Source organism: Cyprinus carpio, chromosome B5 (assembly GCF_018340385.1).
Source record: "Cyprinus carpio isolate SPL01 chromosome B5, ASM1834038v1, whole genome shotgun sequence".
Taxonomy (NCBI): Eukaryota; Metazoa; Chordata; class Actinopteri; order Cypriniformes; family Cyprinidae; genus Cyprinus; species Cyprinus carpio.
Window position 1 is genome coordinate 35215241 of NC_056601.1, and position 22956 is coordinate 35238196.

General features: G+C 37.0%; 1 protein-coding gene across 2 annotated transcripts in view; it reads right to left on the minus strand.

Annotated features, from left to right (window-relative positions):
• Nucleotides 1–11936: 11936 nt before the first annotated feature.
• The window catches only part of LOC109082869 (cytosolic phospholipase A2 gamma-like), a 45027-nt gene continuing 34007 nt past the window's right edge, over nt 11937–22956 (minus strand). For both annotated transcript variants that reach the window (XM_042723301.1, XM_042723300.1), the window contains 2 exons: nt 12942–13107; nt 11937–12389 (listed from right to left, as the gene is read on the minus strand). In XM_042723301.1, the coding sequence (XP_042579235.1) occupies nt 12223–12389; nt 12942–13107 (333 nt within the window). In that variant the 3' untranslated portion in view covers nt 11937–12222. The remainder of the gene's footprint in view (nt 12390–12941; nt 13108–22956) is intronic.

A 22956-nucleotide genomic window follows, 5' to 3' on the forward strand; every position in this document is an offset into this window, starting at 1 on the left:
CCTGAGATAAGGAGAAAAAGAACTGGACTGTTGCTCAGTGCTCAGAAGTCCTCTTTTCAGATAAAAGTAAATTTTGCATTTCATTTAAAAATCAAGGTCTGGAATCTGGAGGAAGACTGGAGAGGTACAGAATTCAAGCTGCTTGAAGTCCAGTGTGAAGTTTCTGAAGTCAGTGATGATTCGGGGTGCCGTGACATCTGCTGGTGTGGGTCCATTGTGTTTTATCAAGTCCAAAGTCAATGCAGCCATCTACCAGGAGATTTTGGAGCACTTTAAGCTTTGATCTGCTCACAAGCTTTTTGGTGATGCTGATTTCCTTTTCCAGCAGGAATTTAGCACCTGCCCACAAGACCAAAACCACTTCCAGTGATATTACTGTGCTTGACTGGTCAGCCAACATGCCTGACCTGAAGCCCATATGGAATCTATGGGATATTTTCAAGAGAAAGATGAGAAACAGTGGATCCGAGCTGAAGTCTCAATAGTGCCTGATTGCGGATCGCTTCATACCACACCTAACTGATGCTTGAGTTAGAGCTAAAGGATCCCTGACCAAGTAATTAGTGCAGAAATGAACATACTTTAACAAACCTGAACGTTTCTGTTTTGCAAATCCCTTTTTTTTAAATTGATCTTAGGAAATATTCTAATATTTTGAGATACTTGATTTTTCACTTTCATGAGCTGTAAGCTCTAATCATCAAAATTCAAGCAAAAAAATATAGAATATATGAAAGTTTCACTTTTTGAAATGTTACAACAACAAAAAATTAACTTTTTCACAATATTCAAATTTTTGAGATGCACCTGTATTTGTGGCCCGCCAAGCATCAAGCATCACAGATCAGGTTTTGCAAAATAAATAAATAAATAAGAATATATAAATTAAAATAATAATAATAAAAGAAATAAATAAATAATAAAAAAATAAATAAAAAGTTAATTTAATGATTAACCCTCTAGGGTATGAGGTTTTGGGGCACTGGAGAACTTTTGACATCCTCTGACATTTGTGGGGGTGTTTTCAGTATGTTAAAAACATATTAATGAAATCATTATTTGTCACATTAAAGGGTTAATTCTCCCAAAAATTAAAATTATGTCATTAATGACTCACCCTCATGTCGTTCCAAACCCGTAAGACCTCCGTTTATCTTCGGAACACAGTTTAAGATATTTTAAATTCAGTCACATAAATTACTGACCCTCCATTGAAAATGTATGTACAGTATACTGTCCATGTCTAGAAAGGTAATAAAAACATCTTCAAAGTAGTCCATGTGACATCAGCGGGTCATTTAGAATTTGTTGAAGCATCGAAAATATATTTTGGTCCAAAAATTACAACTTTATTCAGCATTGTCTTCTCTTCCGGGTCTGTTGTGAATCCGCATTCACGGCACTGCAGTGACGCTGCATGAGATGAATGGAGGTCTTGCGGGTTTGGAACAACGTGAGGGTGAGTCATTAATTACATAATTTTCATTTTTGGGTGAACTAACCCTTTAATATGACAAAATAAAATTAAACCATTCATTGTTATTAGCGGCATCCAATCGCCACATAAAGGCTAGGTAGTGGGCTCGTGACTCGTTCTCACTCTGTCATTATCTCATCAAAGGAAGACTGACAAGCTTAACTTGCTTTCGAATTTTATTAAAGCATATGGAAACATGATTAGACTAATGCAATATGGTCAACAGCAACTTGGCTCTTGCTCCTCACCCCTTCCAACCTAACAAACAATCTGATAAAGGAAATAATAAATAAAACAGAAATCATCACCTGTGCCCACGTGACCGTGAATAACCAATAAGAAATAATGTATAGTGTATAATGTATTAGTAGTATACTTGTAAGTGTACTATTTTAATACTTATTGGGACTAAATTGGCCCACTTTCTAGTATATAAAAGTATAGTTTTAAGTATACTTTCAGTATAACAATAGTAAACTTTGAGTACACAACTAGTTTACCTCTAGATTGTACTGTAACTAAACTAAAAGTGAACTTACAGGTATACTGATAGTTTACTAATTAGATACTTGTAGCATTAGTACACTTTTAAGTATAGTCTCAGTAAACTACTAGTTTAATAGTTTTATACTGCAAGTATACTCATAAGTTCTTTAAGCGAACTTTGCATCATACTTTAAGTATACTACTATGTCCCTATTTGTGTAGACATTTTCTTAAATGAATATCTGAACATACAAAACATCAAAAGAAAGAACAGGGTATCTTCTTGTAAACAAAAACAATTTATTCTGGCTTGCATTATTTTTATAAACACTTAAATGTGGATAAGTTTCATAAATAAAAATTGAAGAAAATTTTTTTAACAAAAAGCTGGAAAAAGACTATGAATTGGATTCAGAATGATAATCAAAATGTACTGTAGATGGAGTCCAAAAGCTTGACAGTCATTACCTCTTCATGGGTCAACATTTGATTCCATAACGTTACACAGTTTTGATGCTGTTTTATGTCTGATGATCATGTTAGATTACATTCCTCCAAATTCTGTACAGAAGATTTGTAATAGCGCCCCCTACCCTATAACAATGAAAACATTCTCGGAGCACAAGTAGACTACAGCCCAAATAAATTTAGACTTTTTCAAAGTATAAATCAAGTATACTTAAATGTAATTTTAAGTATATTTCTGACTGTGTGTTCACACCAGACACGACTTTTTTCATTTGCGCGTAGTTGAACGCTTGAAAATTTTGAGTTTATTCGCTTCATTCGCGTGTGAAATTCACTTCACAACAGACGCGAATTCGCGTCATGGGAGGGGGTTCTGTCTGTTGAGTTCACACAGCATTGTGATTTCAACCACCATTTATTCTGATAATTTTCAAAATATTACTGTACTATAATTTAAAAATGCATTTCGCCGATTTCAGAGACAATCAGCTCCACGCGATAAGCGATACCGACGAGAGCAGTCTCGACTCGGCTAGTCCTTCTGACATTTGCCGCTGGCTCTGATGTCTCTTTAGTGGTTAAACATAAAATATAATTCATTTGGGGTAAATCTAACAGGTAATCTTTGGTCTTTATTCAATTAATCTATTAAAATGTTAAAATGAAAATAAAAATAGAGGCAGTACTGTTTGATATAATATTTCATTTCATTGTAATGCAGGCTATATAGGCCTACACACTTCCCTGAACTACATTTCTGCGGCTATTTAATATGTTTAAATGAAAACTAAAGGAGGCAGTGGTGTTTTTGTTCAAGTTTAGATTGTTATAGTTTTCAAATGATAAATGGAGCCACTGTTTCTATAAAAGTACGAAGATGTATTGTACAGCTCCAGCTATCCACATACAGCGACAATGATTTTGTCCTCCATTGTTGTTTCAGATTTCTGCCTCTGCTCGCTATGTCATAATCACATCACTACTAGAGCAAGCTCCTGATTGGTTAACGCAGCGGCGAATTTTCACCAAAGTTCAGATTTTTCAACTCGCATGTTACGCGCGTCAAAATGCCCGAAATGCTCAATTCACACCACGTCATTCGCATGAATCGCGCCACAGGATGTCTATTCGCGTCTTTGCATAGACTTAACATGTAAATCACTCGTGCTTAACGCTTCATTTGTGTCTGGTGTGAATGCACCATAAGAAGTGCATAAAGCACATTTCTAAATAGTACATAAAAAGTACACTGAAAGCATACTTTCCTATTTTTTAATTTACAGTTTTTTACAATCGCTTTGACATTTTTTTCAATACTTCTAACAAATTTCCTAAACTCTTAATGCACCAACACACCTACAACACACAATTGACAAAACAGTTAATTTCATGCTCAAAATCACACATGGCAAACTAAACTTCAACACTAATTTTCAAATTACAATAATACCCTAACACAATACACTACATCTACCAAAACACTGCAAACATGTCTCAAAATCAAATTATTATTCCAAAACACTAACACATATTCTCCTTCAACTGGAACATTTAGTCAGTCATAACACAATGTCATAAAAACACTAACATCAAATGGATTTACAGAAACTGCGTTATTTTAGGTGTTAGGTCTGACCTTATACAATAGACAGTATGTTGCATTGGTCATAGATTGTGTTTTACACTACAGTTTATTTTTCTTTTGGGGTTTAGTAAATACATGTATTTTGCTGATTTTGCTGCTGTACAGTTTTTCTCATTTGCTAAGACACACTAAATGAAACTGGGATCCGCTTGATCTTCATCATCACATTATTAGCACAGCAGAAGTCTTCTCTTGCAAATGTTTTAACACTTTTTCATTTGTTTCACACATTTTTCACACCCTTTTTCAAAACAGTTACCACAGATCTCATTGAAAGGCCCCAAACTCTATTGGATTCACTGTGTTGAACAAAAGAAAAAAATCTATTCACAGCTGATAGAAACTACTTGCATAATTATAAATCTCTATGCACCTGTGTGAAACTCATTTGCACAACTTTTCAATCAGCAATCAGTCCTCATCCATCTATAAAAGATGCCACCTCTGTGTTGCTATTTGCAAGCATGGATCAAAGAGGCCATAGGCACAGAAGGAGAGTAAGAGGCCATGGCAGAGGGGCCCGAGGAAGAGGAGTTTGTATGCGTGGTGGAGGAGCTGCAGCAGCAAGAGGACAAAATCGAGCTCAAGTTTCAAATGAAATTCGGGCAACAATTATTGACCATGTCATCAATCATGGCTTGTCCTTTAGAAAGGCTGGACAAAGGGTCCAGCCCATTCTGAGTCGGAGCACTGTGGCATCTATTGTCAGGCTTTTTCGGAATGAGAACAGGTAATTCACAGTGTTACTATAATGTATACCACTGTGTATTTCAGCTTTACTGTATTGCCCTGTTAGCAGAACAAACTGTCTACAGTAATGCAGATGTTTTATCAATCCCATTTATGTGACTGTCATACAGTAATGTCAATTTTGACATGCTTTTTGCTTTTACTTTATAGAATCCACACATTGCCACACACTGGCGGCAGAGGAAAGATATTTTAGTATTGAACAGGAGTCTGCCATTGTAGATATGGTAGTGGCAAACAATGCAATCAGACTGCATGAAATCCAGGCAGCAGTAACTGCAGATCAGGGAGCATTTAGAAATATAAACAGTGTGAGTTTGGCAACAATAGATCGAGTCCTTAAACGAAACCATGTCAGAATGAAGCAGCTGTACAGAGTTCCATTTCAAAGAAACTCTGACATCGTAAAGGAGGCACGATTCCAGTATGTGCAGGTACAGATTTTTTTAGTAATATCTTGTTTACCATAGTTACATGCGACTGTAATAATTTGCTTTATGAATTTGCTCTTTCTCTTAGAGAATAATGGAGCTTGAAGCTGAAGGGGCACATCACAAATTCATTTTTGTGGATGAAGCCGGCTTCAACCTCTGTAAAGTGAGGTGACGCGGGAGGAACATCATTGGGCAGAGGGCCACTGTCACAGTGCCAGGTCAGAGGAGTGGCAATATCACCATGTGTGCTGCCATCTCCAATGATGGAGTCCTTTGCCACATACCAACTATTGGCCCATACAATACAGAACGCCTCATCACATTTCTTGATGCATTGAAAGAATTACTGATTCCACCCGAAGAGAGAGGGCTATTGAGGCCTGGCATGACTCTGTATGTCATAATTTGGGACAATGTGGCTTTCCACCACTCTCGCCTTGTGAATGAATGGTTTGCAGCACAGCCTCGTATTATGATACAATTCCTCCCTGCATACTCGCCTTCTCTGAACCCAATCGAGGAGTTCTTCTCTGCTTGGAGGTGGAAGGTGTATGATCACCGGCCATATGAGCAGATGCCCCTCCTGGAGGCAATGAATGCTGGTTGCCTGGCAATAGGTGCAGAGGACTGCCAGGGATGGATACGCCATGCAAGGAGGTATTTCCCTCGGTGCATTGCAAGGGAAAACATTCAATGCAATGTTGATGAGAACCTGTGGCATAATCGTCAAGAACGAATGGACTAAATGTGAAAGATAAAATGTATATATTTTTTTTTTTTTTTTTTTTTTTTTTTTTAAAAGGTATTTCCACCCATAAGTTTCCTTTGGTAGCTTTTTTTTCCAGTATCCATTTGAGTTTGTAAAGTATCATATTTCATATTGATGGCTGCATTTTGTATTTTGTTGTCCATTGTGTAATGATTGATTGAAAGAATAAATTAATTTGACCACAAGTTGTGGTGTTTGATGGAAATATTTGCTTATGTTGCATGTTTTTAATGTTTTGTGAGTGGAGCATTTTGCAAACAAAATGAGCTATTGAGCTTCAGTTTTATCCTGTGTGTTAACTGATTTGAAAATGTGATGTCAGAGTGGGCAAATGTGTTTAAGCAATCGAGAAAAACTGTAATTCAATATAAAAAATGAATGACCCATCTCAGAGTAGCTTTATAGAATGAACCGTTTATGGGGGGAACAAAGAAAGAGACAGAATTGCTGCAGTAACGGCATTATTTGCAACAGGACATTAGAAAAAAAAAAGAATGTAAGAAAACCGCAACAACAACAAAAAATTTACAATATAGCTGTCATTTACAGTTTTTCTCAGTCCCTAACAAGTGCTTACCCATACTTCAGATACTTTTCTAAACTGTTAACACAGACTCACACCTACAAAACACAATTGGCCAAATGGATAATTTTCTTCTCCAAAACACATTTTGTTAAATATATACTAACTCTTCATTTCAAAACAGAACACATCTTTCTCTGCACACACTAACTTCACCAAAACACTGTAAATCTGACTCAAAATGAAATTATTCTGTCAAAGAATAATACTTGTTTTCACTTCACAAGGTGGGGGGTGGGGGGTGGGGTGGGGACTTAAAAAAAAACACAAAATTACTGTATCTAATCTCTGCGATCTTCAGGGTTAGGCCACATGTTTTCATCAACATCACATCTGATATTATCCAAGGCGATGCACCTGGGATAAAACCGCTTGGTATGTCAGATCCACCCTTGGTAATCATGAACTGTGATGTCCCTGCAGCCAGCATCCCTGGCTTCAAGGAGGGACATCTGGTCATGTGGCTGATGATCATAAACCTTCCGCCTCCTCTATGGGATTGAGGAAAGGTGAATAGGGTGGAAGGAAGACACTTACCAGTCTTGGGTGAACCATGTTGTTATTGCTTCCGAATGATGGAAAGCCACATTGTCCCAGGTAATTACAAAGGTCCTCATGTTTTCACCGTCCTGATCCTGCTCTGGAACCAGGCGCTGGTGGAGATCATTGAGAAAGGCAAGGAGGCGCTTGGTATTATAGGGTCGAACCTGACATCTGTGAAGGAGTAATCCTGCATTTGCAAATGCTGCACACATGGTAATGTTTGCCCCCCTCTCTCCTGGAACATCAACTGTGGCCCTTTTTCCAATTACAGTTCGTCCACATTGACGCCTTTTGGCCAGATTTAATCCTGCCTCATCTATGTACATGAATTCATGAGGGGCCTGGTTGGCCTCCAATTCCATAACTCTCTGAAACAAAGTTTATGTAAATCATGTCATTACTGTATAACATACTGTACTGTAACCTTGTACTGTGTGGATACCTACTTGCAAAGTGGAAAGCTTATAGAACTGGACATTGAATTGAATATACACTATACCTGGACATATTGTCGTCGTAACTCCTTGACTCTCTCGATATTCCTCTCAAAGGGAACAGTGTAGAGCTGCTTCATCCGCACTCTGTGTTTGGACAATGTCCGCGTAATCGTTGTGAGGCTGATGCTATCGATATTTTGAAATAACTCATGGTCCTCTACAATTCTAGTTATAATTTCATGCAGTTTTATTGCATTATTTGCAACAACCATTTCTACAATGGCAAGCTCTTGATCATTATTGAGGAGCTTTCCTCTTCCCCCAGAGGGTGTAAGACGTTGCATTCTTTAGAGGGACAATTTTTTTTTACATTTGCATTACTGTATGACCTTATTGACATGTCAAGTGAGAATAGAAACAATCCATGTAAAATGCAATACTTACCTGTTGGTTTGTTGAAAGATGTGTATAATGGAGGCAACCATTGACCGCCTCAAATTGGGCTGCACTCTTTCACCAGCCTCTCTTAGTGAAAGACCGTGGTTGATTACATGGTCAATGATAGTGGCACGAATTTCATCACTGACTACAGTTCTTGCAGCTCTTGGAATGCCACCACCACAAATTCTTACACCTCTACCTTGCCCTCTCCTTGTGCGTGCTCTTCTCCCTGGCCCTGCTCCTCTCACTGCTCCTGCATCTCTCACTGCATCTCTCACTGCTCCTGCACCTCTCACCACATCTCACTGCTCCTGCATCTCTCACTGCATCTCTCACTGCTCCTGCACCTCTCACTGCATCTCTCAATCCCACTGCACCTCTCACTGCACCTCCAACTCACCACACATCTCACTGCACCTCACACCACTCCTCAATCCATCTCTCACTGCACCTCCAACTCACCCCACATCTCACACCGCATCTCACACTCATCCTGCACCTCTCACTGCTTCTCTCACTGCTCCTGCACCTCTCACTGCATCTCTCACTGCTCCTGCATCTCTCACTGCTCCTGCACCTCTCACTACTTCTCTCACTGCTCCTGCACCTCTCACTGCTCCTGCACCTCTCACTACTTCTCTCACTGCTCCTGCACCTCTCACTGCTCCTGCACCTCTCACTGCATCTCCCACTGCTCCTGCACCTCTCACTGCTCCTGCACCTCTCACTACTTCTCTCACTGCTCCTGCACCTCTCACTGCATCTCTCACTGCTCCTGCACCTCTCACTGCTCCTGCACCTCTCACTGCATCTCTCACTGCTCCTGCACCTCTCACTACTTCTCTCACTGCTCCTGCACCTCTCACTACTTCTCTCACTGCTCCTGCACCTCTCACTACTTCTCTCACTGCTCCTGCACCTCTCACTGCATCTCTCACTGCTACTGCATCTCTCACTGCACCTCTCACTGCTCCTGCACCTCTCACTACTTCTCTCACTGCTCCTGTACCTCTCACTGCTCCTGCACCTCTCACTGCACCTCTCACTGCTCCTGCACCTCTCACTACTTCTCTCACTGCTCCTGCACCTCTCACTGCTCCTGCACCTCTCACTACTTCTCTCACTGCTCCTGCACCTCTCACTGCTCCTGCACCTCTCACTACTTCTCTCACTGCTCCTGCACCTCTCACTACTTCTCTCACTGCTCCTGCACCTCTCACTGCTCCTGCACCTCTCACTACTTCTCTCACTGCTCCTGCACCTCTCACTGCTTCTCTCACTGCTCCTGCATCTCTCACTGCTCCTGCACCTCTCACTACTTCTCTCACTGCTCCTGCACCTCTCACTGCTTCTCTCACTGCTCCTGCACCTCTCACTACTTCTCTCACTGCTCCTGCACCTCTCACTGCTCCTGCACCTCTCACTGCATCTCTCACTGCTCCTGCACCTCTCACTGATTCTCTCACTGCTCCTGCATCTCTCACTGCTCCTGCACCTCTCACTACTTCTCTCACTGCTCCTGCACCTCTCACTGCATCTCCCACTGCTCCTGCACCTCTCACTGCTTCTCTCACTGCTCCTGCACCTCTCACTGCATCTCTCACTGGGCCTGCTCTTCTCCCTGTGCCCCTTGCTCTTACTCTTCCTCGTCCAGACATTACAGTGTTTGTCTTTTTCTGTTTCTGTTTCCAAAAACATCACTTCTCAATGTCCTCCTTTTACTGAATAAGTGTCAATGTAATAGAAAAAAAATAACCCCTGCCACTGAGTCTAAGCCAGACTGGAATCAGCTGTGGTTGGCCCAATTTACCCAACATAAATCAGCTATGTGCTAATTATTCAATTGTTTGTTTATTATCAGCTGAGATATATTGTTTTTGAACTGATATCATTGCAGAAGCAGAGGTTTTTATACTGTATCTAAGGTTTGGAATATTGTTTTTGCTATTGTGGGATGTTGTGTGTTAACATTCGTAAATACTACAAAAACAATCCATAATTTTGTTGTGAGGTATAGCTTGTCTGTTAAGAAAATGTAAGCATTGTGGAAATGTGTTCACTGACTGCATATTGTGTGAAAACAACATGAAATGTGTGAATGGTATGGCCACAAAAGACTGATGCTGTGCTAATTGTGTGTAGAGTTTTGAAAATGTGACAACTGGTTGGATAAATGCTTCTTAGCGACAGAAAAAAACTGTATTATGTGAAATTACAAAATATACAGAACAGAAAAAGCCACAGAAGAATAAAAATAAATAAATAAATAAATGTAATCTAATCTGCCTGGTCTTCTGCGTTTGGACACATGCTCTCATCCACATCACACCTGATATCTTTTCTGGCAAGGCATCTTGGGAAGAATCTTTTGGTATGCCTTTTCCTTCCTTGTATTTTTCAGCTGTGATGTCTTGGCATTCAGCATCCATTGCATCCTGGAGGGACATCTGGAGGGACGATGGTGAAAAACCTTCCATCTCAGGGCTCAGTGAACCTCCTCAATGGGGTTGAGGAAAGAGGAGTAAAGGCAAGGAAAAGAAACATCACTCTCGAATGGGTGTCAAACCAGGCTCTGACTGCACTGGGAATGGTGTGATCACATATAGACAAGTGGTCTCCAACCTGTCCCCTTTCTCTATTACCAGTCTTTGGTACAGATCTTCTAAAAACTCACATTTATGCAGAAGTGCACTTTTCCACACAAGATCAGCCCAAAGAGGTCCTCTTTTACTGTATACTGTATGATCATGTGATTGAAAGAACCTCAACACCTGAGTATGTTTCCTAGATGGGAATCAGGTTATATATTTGCAAAACTTCAATCAGCTGTTTATCATAAGCTATGGAATGAAATAAAATACAGGGGACATATTTGTGCTTCAGTTCACAATATGAACAGCTGTTCACTTTGACTTTAACCTATAAGTTAGTTTTAGAACATAATGTTATCTGATCTGACATACAGTGTGAAAGCATTCGAAAATTTGGCAGTAAAATAACATTGTTTTGGTCTTGGTTGAGCTTGTGTGTAAACAAAGTTCAAGCATTTTAAATTTGTGTTAACTCTATGCATTTTGTGTCAAAGCTACAAGAAATGTGTTAATTGTATAGCCTACACAGACGGATACATTTAGTTACAGTTACATTTAGGATTGATTTTAAAGTACTTTTACTCATTTATAAATCACTCAATGACCTAGGACCAAAATATATTGCAGATATGATCACTGAATATAAACCTAACAGACCACTCAGATCATTAGGATCGAGTCAGTTAGAAATACCGAGGGTTCACACAAAACAAGGGGAGTCCGCCTTTAGTTGCTATGCTGCCCGCAGTTGGAATCAGCTTCCAGAAGAGATCAGATGTGCTATAACATTAGTCACATTTAAATCTAGACTCAAAACTCATCTGTTTGGCTGTGCATTTGTTGAATGAGCACTGTGCGATCTCCGAATTGATTGCACTGTATTTTACATATTCACTGTATTCTATGTAAAATCATTTTCTATTTTTAACTGTTTTTAAATTCATTTTAAATAAGTCAATTTTTAAATAATTTCCAAAGTTTTAAAAATTGCTGGTTTTATGTTTTTAAAATTGCTTGTTTTTATTTTTGTTATTATTTTTCTTCATGATTATTTTACCTTCTTTTATGTAAAGCACTTTGAATTACCACTGTGTACGAAATGTGCTATATAAATAAACTTGCCTTGCCTTGCCTTGGATGTTGTGCTAACTGTGTTAAGAGGTTAGGAAAATTGTTAAATGTATTGAAAAAATCATCAGAACAATCATAAAAAAAAACTGTAATAATAACCTATTTGAAATATTCTATGTCCAAAGTACTAAAATTAATGTTTATACATAATACTGGAACAAACTTTGAATTGACAAATCAGCATCGTGGACCACAGTTTTTATTTGCATCATAAGAACTGTTTAATAATACTTTTGAATAGAAGCAAGGTAATACATATTTTAATCAGCAATTATACATGTAGTTGTAATCATGTCAGTTATTGTTGAATTGTGTGTAAATAACATCCTTAGCATTTGATGCTCTTCTACTGCTGATTAAGTATTTGAAGTAATGCTGATTTAGTAAGTTTAGTTAAGTAAGTTTTAATTAAGTCTAGTAGATCAGTGTAGTCAGTATTTAGACTGTTTTTAGTATTTAGACATGTATTAGTGTCTGGATTTTTTCAGCCCAACGGCCGCACCAATCTGCTCCAGCAGTTTCTCTCTGTTGTTTGAGATGTTTTTTCCAGCAACCTCCATGAGATCAGCGATCATCCCAGGGCTGTAAGCACCTTGAAAGGTGGAATATTTTTTCCACCAGGTCTCAATTTCATCTGAAGAAACAGTAACACATCAGAATTTTTTTTTTCAGTGATATATACAGAGTTCTAGCATGAAACTCTAGATGGCGCAGTCCAGTAGGTCTAACTCAATCTGACCTCATGACATCATTATCACATGGCACAGCTGATTGGTTCTCTCCTGTATCGGTAGCCAATGAGCTCACTGCACAACATTCAAATATATGACTAGAGCTTGCTGTAGCAGTTTGCAGCCTGCTTCAGAAACCCTCCACCTTCCCCAGCTCCACCTGTATAGATCTGCTATGAGGTGATTCATGTATGCTATATGGGGGTTAATTCATGTATGTTATATTTGCAGCAGCAGTATTTCTTACATGCTCACAGCAGCATGTTGTGGATGTATTGGCAGTAGCAAGTCTTGGTACATCAGCAGCATCAGCAGTGTAGCAGATCTATTCCATTAAGACCAAATACATTAACATTGTCATGTACATTACCATGTCAATCCCTCCAAGAGCTGTCATACAGAATTCAGATTTATTTAAAAAAAAAATTCAGGAAAATGATAAGATCTAAACTTGCCTCCACAGTTGCCCAAATTAAACAGAGGGATGTGCATCACGGTTGGAGCATTTTTGCCTTTGAACACATAGAAGTCCTTTGGTTTCTTTGCATCTTCATTGGGAATGTTGACTTCAGGGAAAGGGATCTTTAGTTTATTGCATGTTTCAGCAGCTTCCCTCACCGTCTGCAGTGGAAAACCATCACAGTATTACTTCATTGAAAAGGTTAGACATTTCAGTTGAAATTTAAGATGTTATCCACTGAAATTGAGTCCTAATTGTGTCCGTTAGTGAAGTGTGGATCGCGGTTATATCCGTGGGCTCTGCAGATAATCTGTGGATCGGGTAATAAACATATACATTCTGATTAACTGCAGGTGGATTAGATAAATCATTAATGATGCAAATATTAACTGGATTCTCTAAAATATGAATGTGTTTTAAATGCATTTTTCATTAGGCAGATAGACTTTATTTTATGTGTTTTTCTTGATTTTTGGGGTTCTACCATGGGTTAGTTGGCTAAATGGTTATGTTTTGTCTGGTTTAGTAATTGCGTTTATTGCTATGTCCTACTTTGTTGTGCTATAGCCTACAGACAAAGTTAAAACACTTAAAAATCTAGTTATGAATGACAAGGATTAAAGATAAATATCTGTTTTTAGTCATTTAAAATACATCCTCAATTATCTAATCATGTGCTGCTTTGACACAGCATCCGTCAAAAAAAACAAAAACAAAAAAAGATTAGGCTATTTTTAGCGAACCAGCATGGACAGCCGCTTCTGAAAAATGCCGCAGCGTGGCTGGTATAAACACAAACATTGACTAGTGTCCGTGATCTGCTCCGGGAGCCATAATGCACTGCAGACATGTGCAGTGAGACGCGAATAACATCACTGAATCTGCAGTTAAAAATTAACCATCATTTCATGCAAAACTAATAATTAGAATCATTGTAAAGTGACGATTGGGTGCGGGTCAGGGCAGATATCTAAATTAGAGAAAAATATAGGTGGGGTGGATAACATATTTGAAGCAGCGGAATCAGGTGACGTTTGAGCTGATCCGCACATCTCTAGTGTCCATGCACTAGCTGAGATATCCCCACTTAGTTGAAAGGATAAGCAGATAAACAGATAAGCTTTTTCAAGGTATTATAGATCCTATTTCAGCATATGCTTGTAGGTGTTTGTGCAAATATTTCTTATTTTTTATTTTTATCTGTTAAAATGATATACAGTGCCCTTAGTGTAGTGCAACCTCACTATGAATGTCATGAGGAAAAAAGCAGGAAGTTTAACGCTAAAGGTTATAAAGGTTTGAAATGACTTGAGGGTGAATAAATGATGATTGATTTTACGTTTCTAGGGGATCCATTCCTTTAAATCAGGGGTGTCTTATCTATTTAATGGAGTTTAGCACTGAGTTTAGCAACAATCAGTGGTCAGCCTATTCACCATATCTACAATCAAATGACAGTGACACTTTATTCAAAGCCATTTTAAGTTTTGACAATGATATTCTTTTGTTTTATGCTTATGGTAATTATGCATGAAACATCACATCATCATCATCACTTTATATCAAACAGGGCCACCTTGAGAAATAAATTTGAATTGCACTTATTGAGCCATCATATATTTAATTATTGTTGTGCAGGAAAAAATATATTCACACTATGATATAAATCGGGTCGCTAGCAACCCTATACACTTTTGTACAAATAATTAACTAGAAAACAGACATTCTTTTTTAACTGAATTTGTTTTCTTGTTATATTGTTTATAATAAATAAACTGAGGAATACTAAGGTCAATGTCTAACTTTAAAAAATTAATGAGGGCAAGGGTAGTGATGTCCTGTGTCACTAAAAACCGATATCATTTTGGCACTCTTTAACCCTATTTAGTCTTGAAAAGCATACCCCTGGTTTTTAGTGACCCAGGACATCACTACCCTTGCCCTCATTAATTTATATATAGTTTGAATTTCCTAATAAAATGAACAAATCACCTAATAAAATGAATTTGAAATCTAAGGCTTTGTTTTATATCAAAAGTAACAAATCACATTATTGTGGCAGAGCTTATTGCAACTGCATATAGACAAAAAGATTCATCTACTTACTATCTACTTTTATCTACAATTTATCTACTTTGTGTGGTGTTGATTTGAACACAAAAATGCATCACACAGACTCTGTTCATCTGGTCTCATCATGAAAAAATATATACATAATCTCTAAAGACAATAAAAAGTTGATCACAATATATATATATATATATATATATATATATATATATATATATATATATATATATATATATATATATATATATAAGTAATCTAGCATATGCTTGTCCTGTAAGTTCGTGATTAAAAATGAAAAGGTGAATAAAAGCAAAAGCTATTAAAATCTTATTATCATTAAAATACATAAACTAAAATAACAGGTAACAATAGCTCCCTTTCAGTCGGTCATTTGACATTGTATCCAAGTTCCAACACTAGGGGTCACACTTGGGATCCCAAACACCTCTTACATCACTGAGAAAAGGCCAATGAAACCGATGAGCAAAATTTGCTCTCTTCCACACCCCAGATATCAGAGTATATTTAGGCCAGCATGGCATTTGCTCACTTGTTTTGTTTTTTGGGAGCCAATGCAGCATCTTTTATTGAGAAGCAACGATTCATTCACTTCTCTAAACACCTTGTTGTTGGATCGAAGGTACCGGCAGTGGTCTCTCCCTTACCAAAACACAGATAAGTGGAGTGAGAGTGCCCCTGGGTGCCTCAACAGTAGTCTTTGAGAGCCAATTTTCTTCTTAAAAAAGGGCAAATTCTCTAAAAGAGCTCCACAGTTGGATTGTGTATTGCATTGTGCGTTGAGTTTGAGAGCTCATCTCAGCGTGAGTCTAATTTGACGTTCAGGGATCGAGAAGAGGATGAGCTGTCAATTGCAGCATCAGAGGGCAGGCTGAGGCCACGCAGCTGAACCTGCATCTCCGGGTTATATATATATATTTACATTTACATTTACATTTAGTCATTTAGCAGACGCTTTTATTCAAAGCGACTTACAAATGAGGACAATGGAAGCAATCAAAAACAACAAAAAAGCAATGATATATAAGTGCTATAACAAGTCTCAGTTAGCATAATCACAGTATACGTAGCAAGGGCTTTTAAACAATATAATAAATAAAAAGAAAACAGATAGAATAGAAAAAGAATAGAGCAAGCTAGTGTATATATATATATATATATATATATATATATATATATATATATATATACTGCTTGTGGTTCCATCAAACCCATCATGTCATCACAATTTCACCATCCAGATAGGCACATAAAACCATAACTCTTTAAAAAAAACAGCCAGAAACCTTGGAGTTATGACTGATAATCAACCAACTTTCTCAGACCACATTTTCTTAAAACTGCCCGGTCCTGCAGATTTGCTTTATTCAACATCAAGAAGATCAGGCCCTTTCTTTCAGAACATGCTGCACAACTCCTTGTTCAAGCTCTTGTTCTGTCCAGGCTGGACTTTTGCAATGCTCTCTTGCCAGGTCTTCCAGACAGTTCTATCAAACCTTTACAATTAATCCAGAACTCAGCAGCAAGATTAATTTTGAATGAGCTTCAAGGCCTACATGTTTGCCTACAAAACCACTACTGGCTCTGCACCCCTTTACCTAAATACACTACTTCAGACTTAAGTGCCTCTAGAAGCTTGTGTTTTGCAAGTGAACATTGCTTTATTTTTATTGTTCATTCCAAAGAGGCAGAAAATCACTTTCACAGACTTTTACATGAAATGTTCCCTCCTGGTGGAATGACCCGCCCAACTCAATCCAGGCAGCATCTTCAAGAATAAGCTAAAAACACCCCTCTTCCATCTTTATTTGACCCCTAACTCTAGCTGTTAGATCTCTAGTTGGAGTTTCCGTGAGCCTCACTGGAGGGCACTCCACTCCAGACTCTTGCCACTTTACCCAGGACTCCATTTCCTATAATCCTTTGGACAGACTCATCAATTGCATCACATGTCTCTCATCAGATCTCCACATCAGTTCACAGCTGTCTCTCATTAGAATGACTTTACAAGATGCACACACACTTGAACACTTTGCTAGTGACTGAATGTTTCCTGGTTTCTGTGTTATCATGTTTTGATCCTGGACTATTTCATTGTTTTTGATTGTTTGCTGCCTACCCTGACCTTTGCCTGTTTATCTGGATTACTCTATTGCCTTGTCTCTGCTGTTGTTGTTTGCTGATGTGTTTACCCTGCCTGTTTCGACTATGCTGTCTGAAATAAAGCTTGCACGTGGATCCCCACTTCATTTTCATGACTCCTCCTCATTACACTTCCGATATTATAGTAATATTATAGATATTTATTATAGATGATAAATATCACACACCCCATGCTCATTTACTTTTATCATCTTAAGCTGTTCAGATCATCCCACAGGCCAGATTGGACACCTTTGTGGTCCATATATATCAACATATCAACAAAATATCAATAAAAATATATCAACGCGGTTTAATTATAAAAGATTTTTTAAGCATTTTAATGAACAAGCTTTTTACAGCCTGCTTCAAAAATTAGCTTTCCAGTCAAATGATTTAGAATAAGTGGTAAAGATAATCCTTGGTTCAATGACATTGTTTCTACTTTTATAAAACAGAGAAATGTTGCATGGGCCAAGGCAAAGAAATCAAATAATTCTACTGATTGGATTTCTTAGAGCATTTGTAAGCAATATCGTAAGAGCATTACGAAATAAGTGTACAAACTTAATTAAAAGTGCAAATTAAAAGTGTGATTATTATTTGTCTATGATAAATGAAAATCTAAATAACCCTGTAAACTTTTGGAAACTAGTCAAGTCTGCTTCAGTACCTAATCTGGTATCTAATTTCCCAAATCATTTAAACATTAATCACACTGAAGTTAAGGGCAGAGAAGTTATTGCAGATATTTTTAATAATTATTTTACATCAATCGGCTCAACCTCCGAGTCTACAAACTCAGGTATCCATACATCAACGAAAACTGTTGAGTTTGCTCAAAACTGCACTCCATATTCATCTAATTTTATGCCTATTACTACTGCATAAGTTCATAAAGCACTAGAGAATGAAGATACTAAAAAATCACCAGGAATTGATCAAATTGAGCCATACTTCCTACAATTGGCAGCTGATCTTGTAGCAGAACCTATAGCTACTATATTTAATTTAAGTCTCACCTCCAGCGAAATACCAAAAATGTGGAAATCAGCAATGCTTATTCCATTATTAAAGGGGGGAGATCCTGCAGACCCAAATAATTATCACCCTATTTCTAAATTCCGGTCATAGCAAAAGTCTTTGAATCACTGATAAACGATCAATTAAAACAATTTTTTTCAGCCAGTAATATTCTTCAGAATTATCAGTCAGGGTTCAGAATGGGACATAGCACTATTACTGCAGCTACATTAGTCTCAAATGATATTATAACCTCTCTAGATAGTAAAAAACCCTGTGCTGCTTTATTTATTGATCTTTTTTATTGGTCAAACAGACAGAAATCAGTTTGGAGAAGATCAACAGCAGTTCAGACTATGAAAAGACAATGCAGAAAAGCCGAGCGGATGTGGCGGAGGACGAAACTTGAAATTCACTTTAGCATTTATAAAGACAGCCTTCATGCTTTTAACACTTGTGCATTGTTCAAATTCACTACCCTTTCGTTACGTTCGGGATGAAAACATCCACTAAATTAAACTGCTGTAAAAATGTATCAGATATTTTTTTTTTTTTTTTTTTTTTTTTTTTTTAGCATAAATCTATTAATCAACCTCAGTCCTGATCAAAACTACCAAATGTTTAAAAAAAAATCCAAGATTTTAACTCTTTAATTGCCAAGTTCATAAATGATGTCACTGATTGGGGGGGGGGGGGGGGGGAACAAAATGACTTATTTTCAATATAAAAGTAATTGTGGCTGGATATTTTTTTGTTACCTTTTATCACAGTCTTGGGCATGTCAAAGATTAGTAACAACATTGGCTTTGATTCATTTTTAGTTTTTGTGCAGCATTAGATTTTAATATTTCCCCCCGCTCATTTATTGTTTGTGGCTGTTTTTGCCCCATTGACTTCCATTATAACGACATTTTTTGATTGCAAAGCCATGCCACCATAAAATCATGCATTCTTGATGGTTGTTGGTTTTCCCTGTTGGGAAGAGGTAAAATTTGTTATTTTTACAGTTGATCACTAGGTGGGACCATTAACCCTTTAGATAGGCCTGTGCAAAAAAGCTTAGTTTCTGACTTGTATATGGAGCTATATGGAGCATAACAGCATATTATATTGTGTGTGTGTGTATGTGTGTGTGTGAGAGAGATTCTTGATTGTTGGTGGTTTTCCCTGTTGGGAAGAGGTACATTTTTTTTTTTTTTGACTTGTACCAAATATTCAGTCCACAGTCACTTTTTATATTGAAAATAAGTCATTTTGTGTGTTTTTCCCCCCATATCAGTGATATCACTTGTCAACTTGGTTATTAAAGAGTTAAAATCTTGGATTTTTTTTTTTTTAACATTTGGTAGTTTTGATCAGGTATGAGGTTGATTAATAGATTTATGCAAAAAAATTAGAAAAATATATTTATCTGATACATTTTTACAGCAGTTTAATTTAGTGGATGTTTTCATCCACGGACATCACGAAAGGGTAGTGAATTTGCCCACAGTGTATTGTTGAGTTTTTGAAAATTTTCAAAGCATTTTCCCAAAATATATGTAAAAATAAGATTTGTCACCAAAAATCATTCTATTTGCTGAAACACAAGGAAAGTTGTGGCCAAAATAAGACTCAACTTTACCCCCTAGTGGACGAAAACGTCCCCAACAACGCATAAGGGTTAATGTGAAACTAGCCACAGCCAGACAGAATTTCTTCTCAAACCTTATAAACAGTAACTTAAACAACACTCATACTCTTTTTGCCACTGTTGGGAGACTGACAAACTCCCAAGTCAGATTCCCAGTGAAATGCTCTCAAATAGCAAATGCAACGAGTTTGCTTCCTTCTTTTCTGAGAAGATCATCAATATCAGGAAGGAGATTAGCACATCCTCAAGCAATGCAGAGGTCAGACAGATTTGGCCGCAATATCAAAAAGATACTATGTCTATTTTTGAAGCAACTGATAGCAAAATTTTGGAAGAAATAGTGCAGCACCTAAAATCGTCAACCTGCTATCTTGACACACTGCCCACAACTTTTTTCAAAAGTGTGCTTAAACTGCGTAACTAAATCAGCATACTATCATCTAAAAAACATTGCAAGTATTAGATGTTTTGTTTCCAGTCAAGACTTGGAGAAACTTGTTCATGCCTTTATCACCAGCAGAGTGGACTATTGTAATGGTCTCCTCACCGGCCTTCCCAAAAAGACCATTAGACAACTGCAGCTCATCCAGAACGCTGCTGCCAGGATTCTGACCAGAACCAGAAAATCTGAACATATCACATCAGTCCTCAGGTCCTTACACTGGCTTCCAGTTACATTTAGGATTGATTTTAAAGTACTTTTACTCGTTTATAAATCACTCAATGACCTAGGACAAAAATATATTGCAGATATGTTCACTGAATATAACCCTAACAGACCACTCAGATCATTAGGATCGAGTCAGTTAGAAATACCAAGGGTTCACACAAAACAAGGGGAGTCCGCCTTTAGTTACTATGTCGCCCGCAGTTGGAATCAGCTTCCAGAAGAGATCAGATGTGCTAAAAACATTAGTCACATTTAAATCTAGACTCAAAACTCATCTGTTTAGTTGTGCATTTATTGAATGATCACTGTGCGATGTCCAAACTGATTGCACTGTATTTTACGTATTCACTGTATTTTATTTAAAATCATTTTTCTATTTTTAACTGTTTTAAATTCATTTTAAATAAGTCAATTTTTAAATAATTTCCAAAGTTTTAAAATTGCTTGTTTTATTTTTGTTATTTTCTTCATGATTATTTTACTTTCTTTTATGTAAAGTACTTTGAATTGCCATTGTGTACGAAATGTGCTATATAAATAAACTTGCCTTGCCTTGCCTTGCCTTGCCTTGATCTGTTTAAAGCTTTTGATTCAATAGATCACAAATTAATGTTACAGAGACTTAGGTATGTAGGTCTCAGTTAAGCTGCTTTAAAATGGTTCGAAAACTATCTTTCAGAACGCACTCAATGCATGTCTGTTGAAAATTACAACTCACCTTTTCTTCATGTAAATGCTGGAGTTCCTCAAGGATCTGTTTTAGCACCTTTGTTATTTTCTATTTATATTAATGGTTTAGGTCATGGAATAGACTCAGCTAAAATACATTTGTATGCAGATGATACAATTATTTATATGGCAGCATCTTCTTATAAAACAAGCTTTACAGCAACTACAGGATGCTTTTCTAATTTTGCAGTGCTCATTGTTGCAGTTAAAATTGGTTTTAAACTCAAATAAGACAAAGTATGTGATTTTTAGTCACAGTCGCACTAAAGTAACAGATCTGACAATTACAACCTTGAATGGTACACTTATAGAAAGAGTTAGTTCCTATAAATATCTAGGCATTTGGATGGATGATAGATTAGCTTTTGATATGCATACTGATAAGTTGTTGAAAAAGCTTAGACCAAAACTAGGATTCTTTTATCGTTTCCCTTATAAGATCAGCAAGAAATTAGTAGAGAGTACATTTTTATCAATAATTGATTATGCTGATCATTGATATATGCATGCAGCTACTTCTTAGAAAATTAGATTCTGTTTATCATGCAGCATTACGTTTTGTCACTGGTGCAGAGTCACGGACCCATCATTGTTTTTTGTATGTATCTTTAGATTGATTATCTTTACATCAAAGGAGAAAGTTACATATGTACTTATTTATTGTAAAGGCTCTATTAGGTAAATTTCCATCTTACATTTCCAATTTGTTAACTTTCCATATAAATAGTCATTGTACTAGATCAGGTTCCTGTATTCTGTTAATAGTTCCAAGGGTATTGTCTAAATTTAATTAATCTTGACACACTTCCAACATTGAGTACTTTTAAATGTCTTTTGTATAATGTTTTAAAGGATACTTGGAATCGTTTTTTTATGATCTAATTTTATTTATGAATTGTGATTATGGAATTTTTCTGGTACTGTCTCTGTGACCTCTTGACCAGGTCTCACTGGAAAAAGAGATAGCAATATCTCAATGTGATTCCCTGGTTAAATAAAGGAATAATAAATATTTGACACCCCTGGTCTAACGCAACCTCTAACTCCAACCTAGGGGTTGGCGATGTGGCTAAAATTTCATATCACGATTTTGTGACAATTCTATGTCATGTTGGTTTTACTGCATTGCAAGTTGTGTGAGCAGTACAGCCAAACTAATTTTCCTATTTTAAAAACTGTAACTATTTCAAAATATAAAATAACTAAGAATGGTACAATGATACACATTACAAATACACATAATATACAAATAAATTGAATGAACAAATATAAAAATAAAACACTACAGTATATACAATTAACATTATACTGCTGTCACTTTAAGACATTAAAGCAACTATATTAAAGTTAAAAGTAATTTTTCCCTTTGTATTTTGTTGTTTTATTAACATTAAAGGTATGGTTCACACAAAAATAAAAATTCTGTCATCATTTACTCAATCTCAAGTTGTTTTAAACCTGAATGAGTTTCTTTCTTCTGTCTGAACATATAAGATAGAAGTTTGGGACAACATAAGAGTGAGTAAATAATGACAGAATTTTAATTTTGGGGTGAAATATCCCTTTAATGACAAGTAGCAACACATTTAGTACAATTAGTCTGCTGTTCCTTTAAGACCGGCACATATCTAATATCAAAGCCTTATATACAGGCACGCATCCGTTTTTCTCTCAACTGTTTCATTTTAGACATAACCAGCTGTGTTTATATGCAAACCTTGTGTG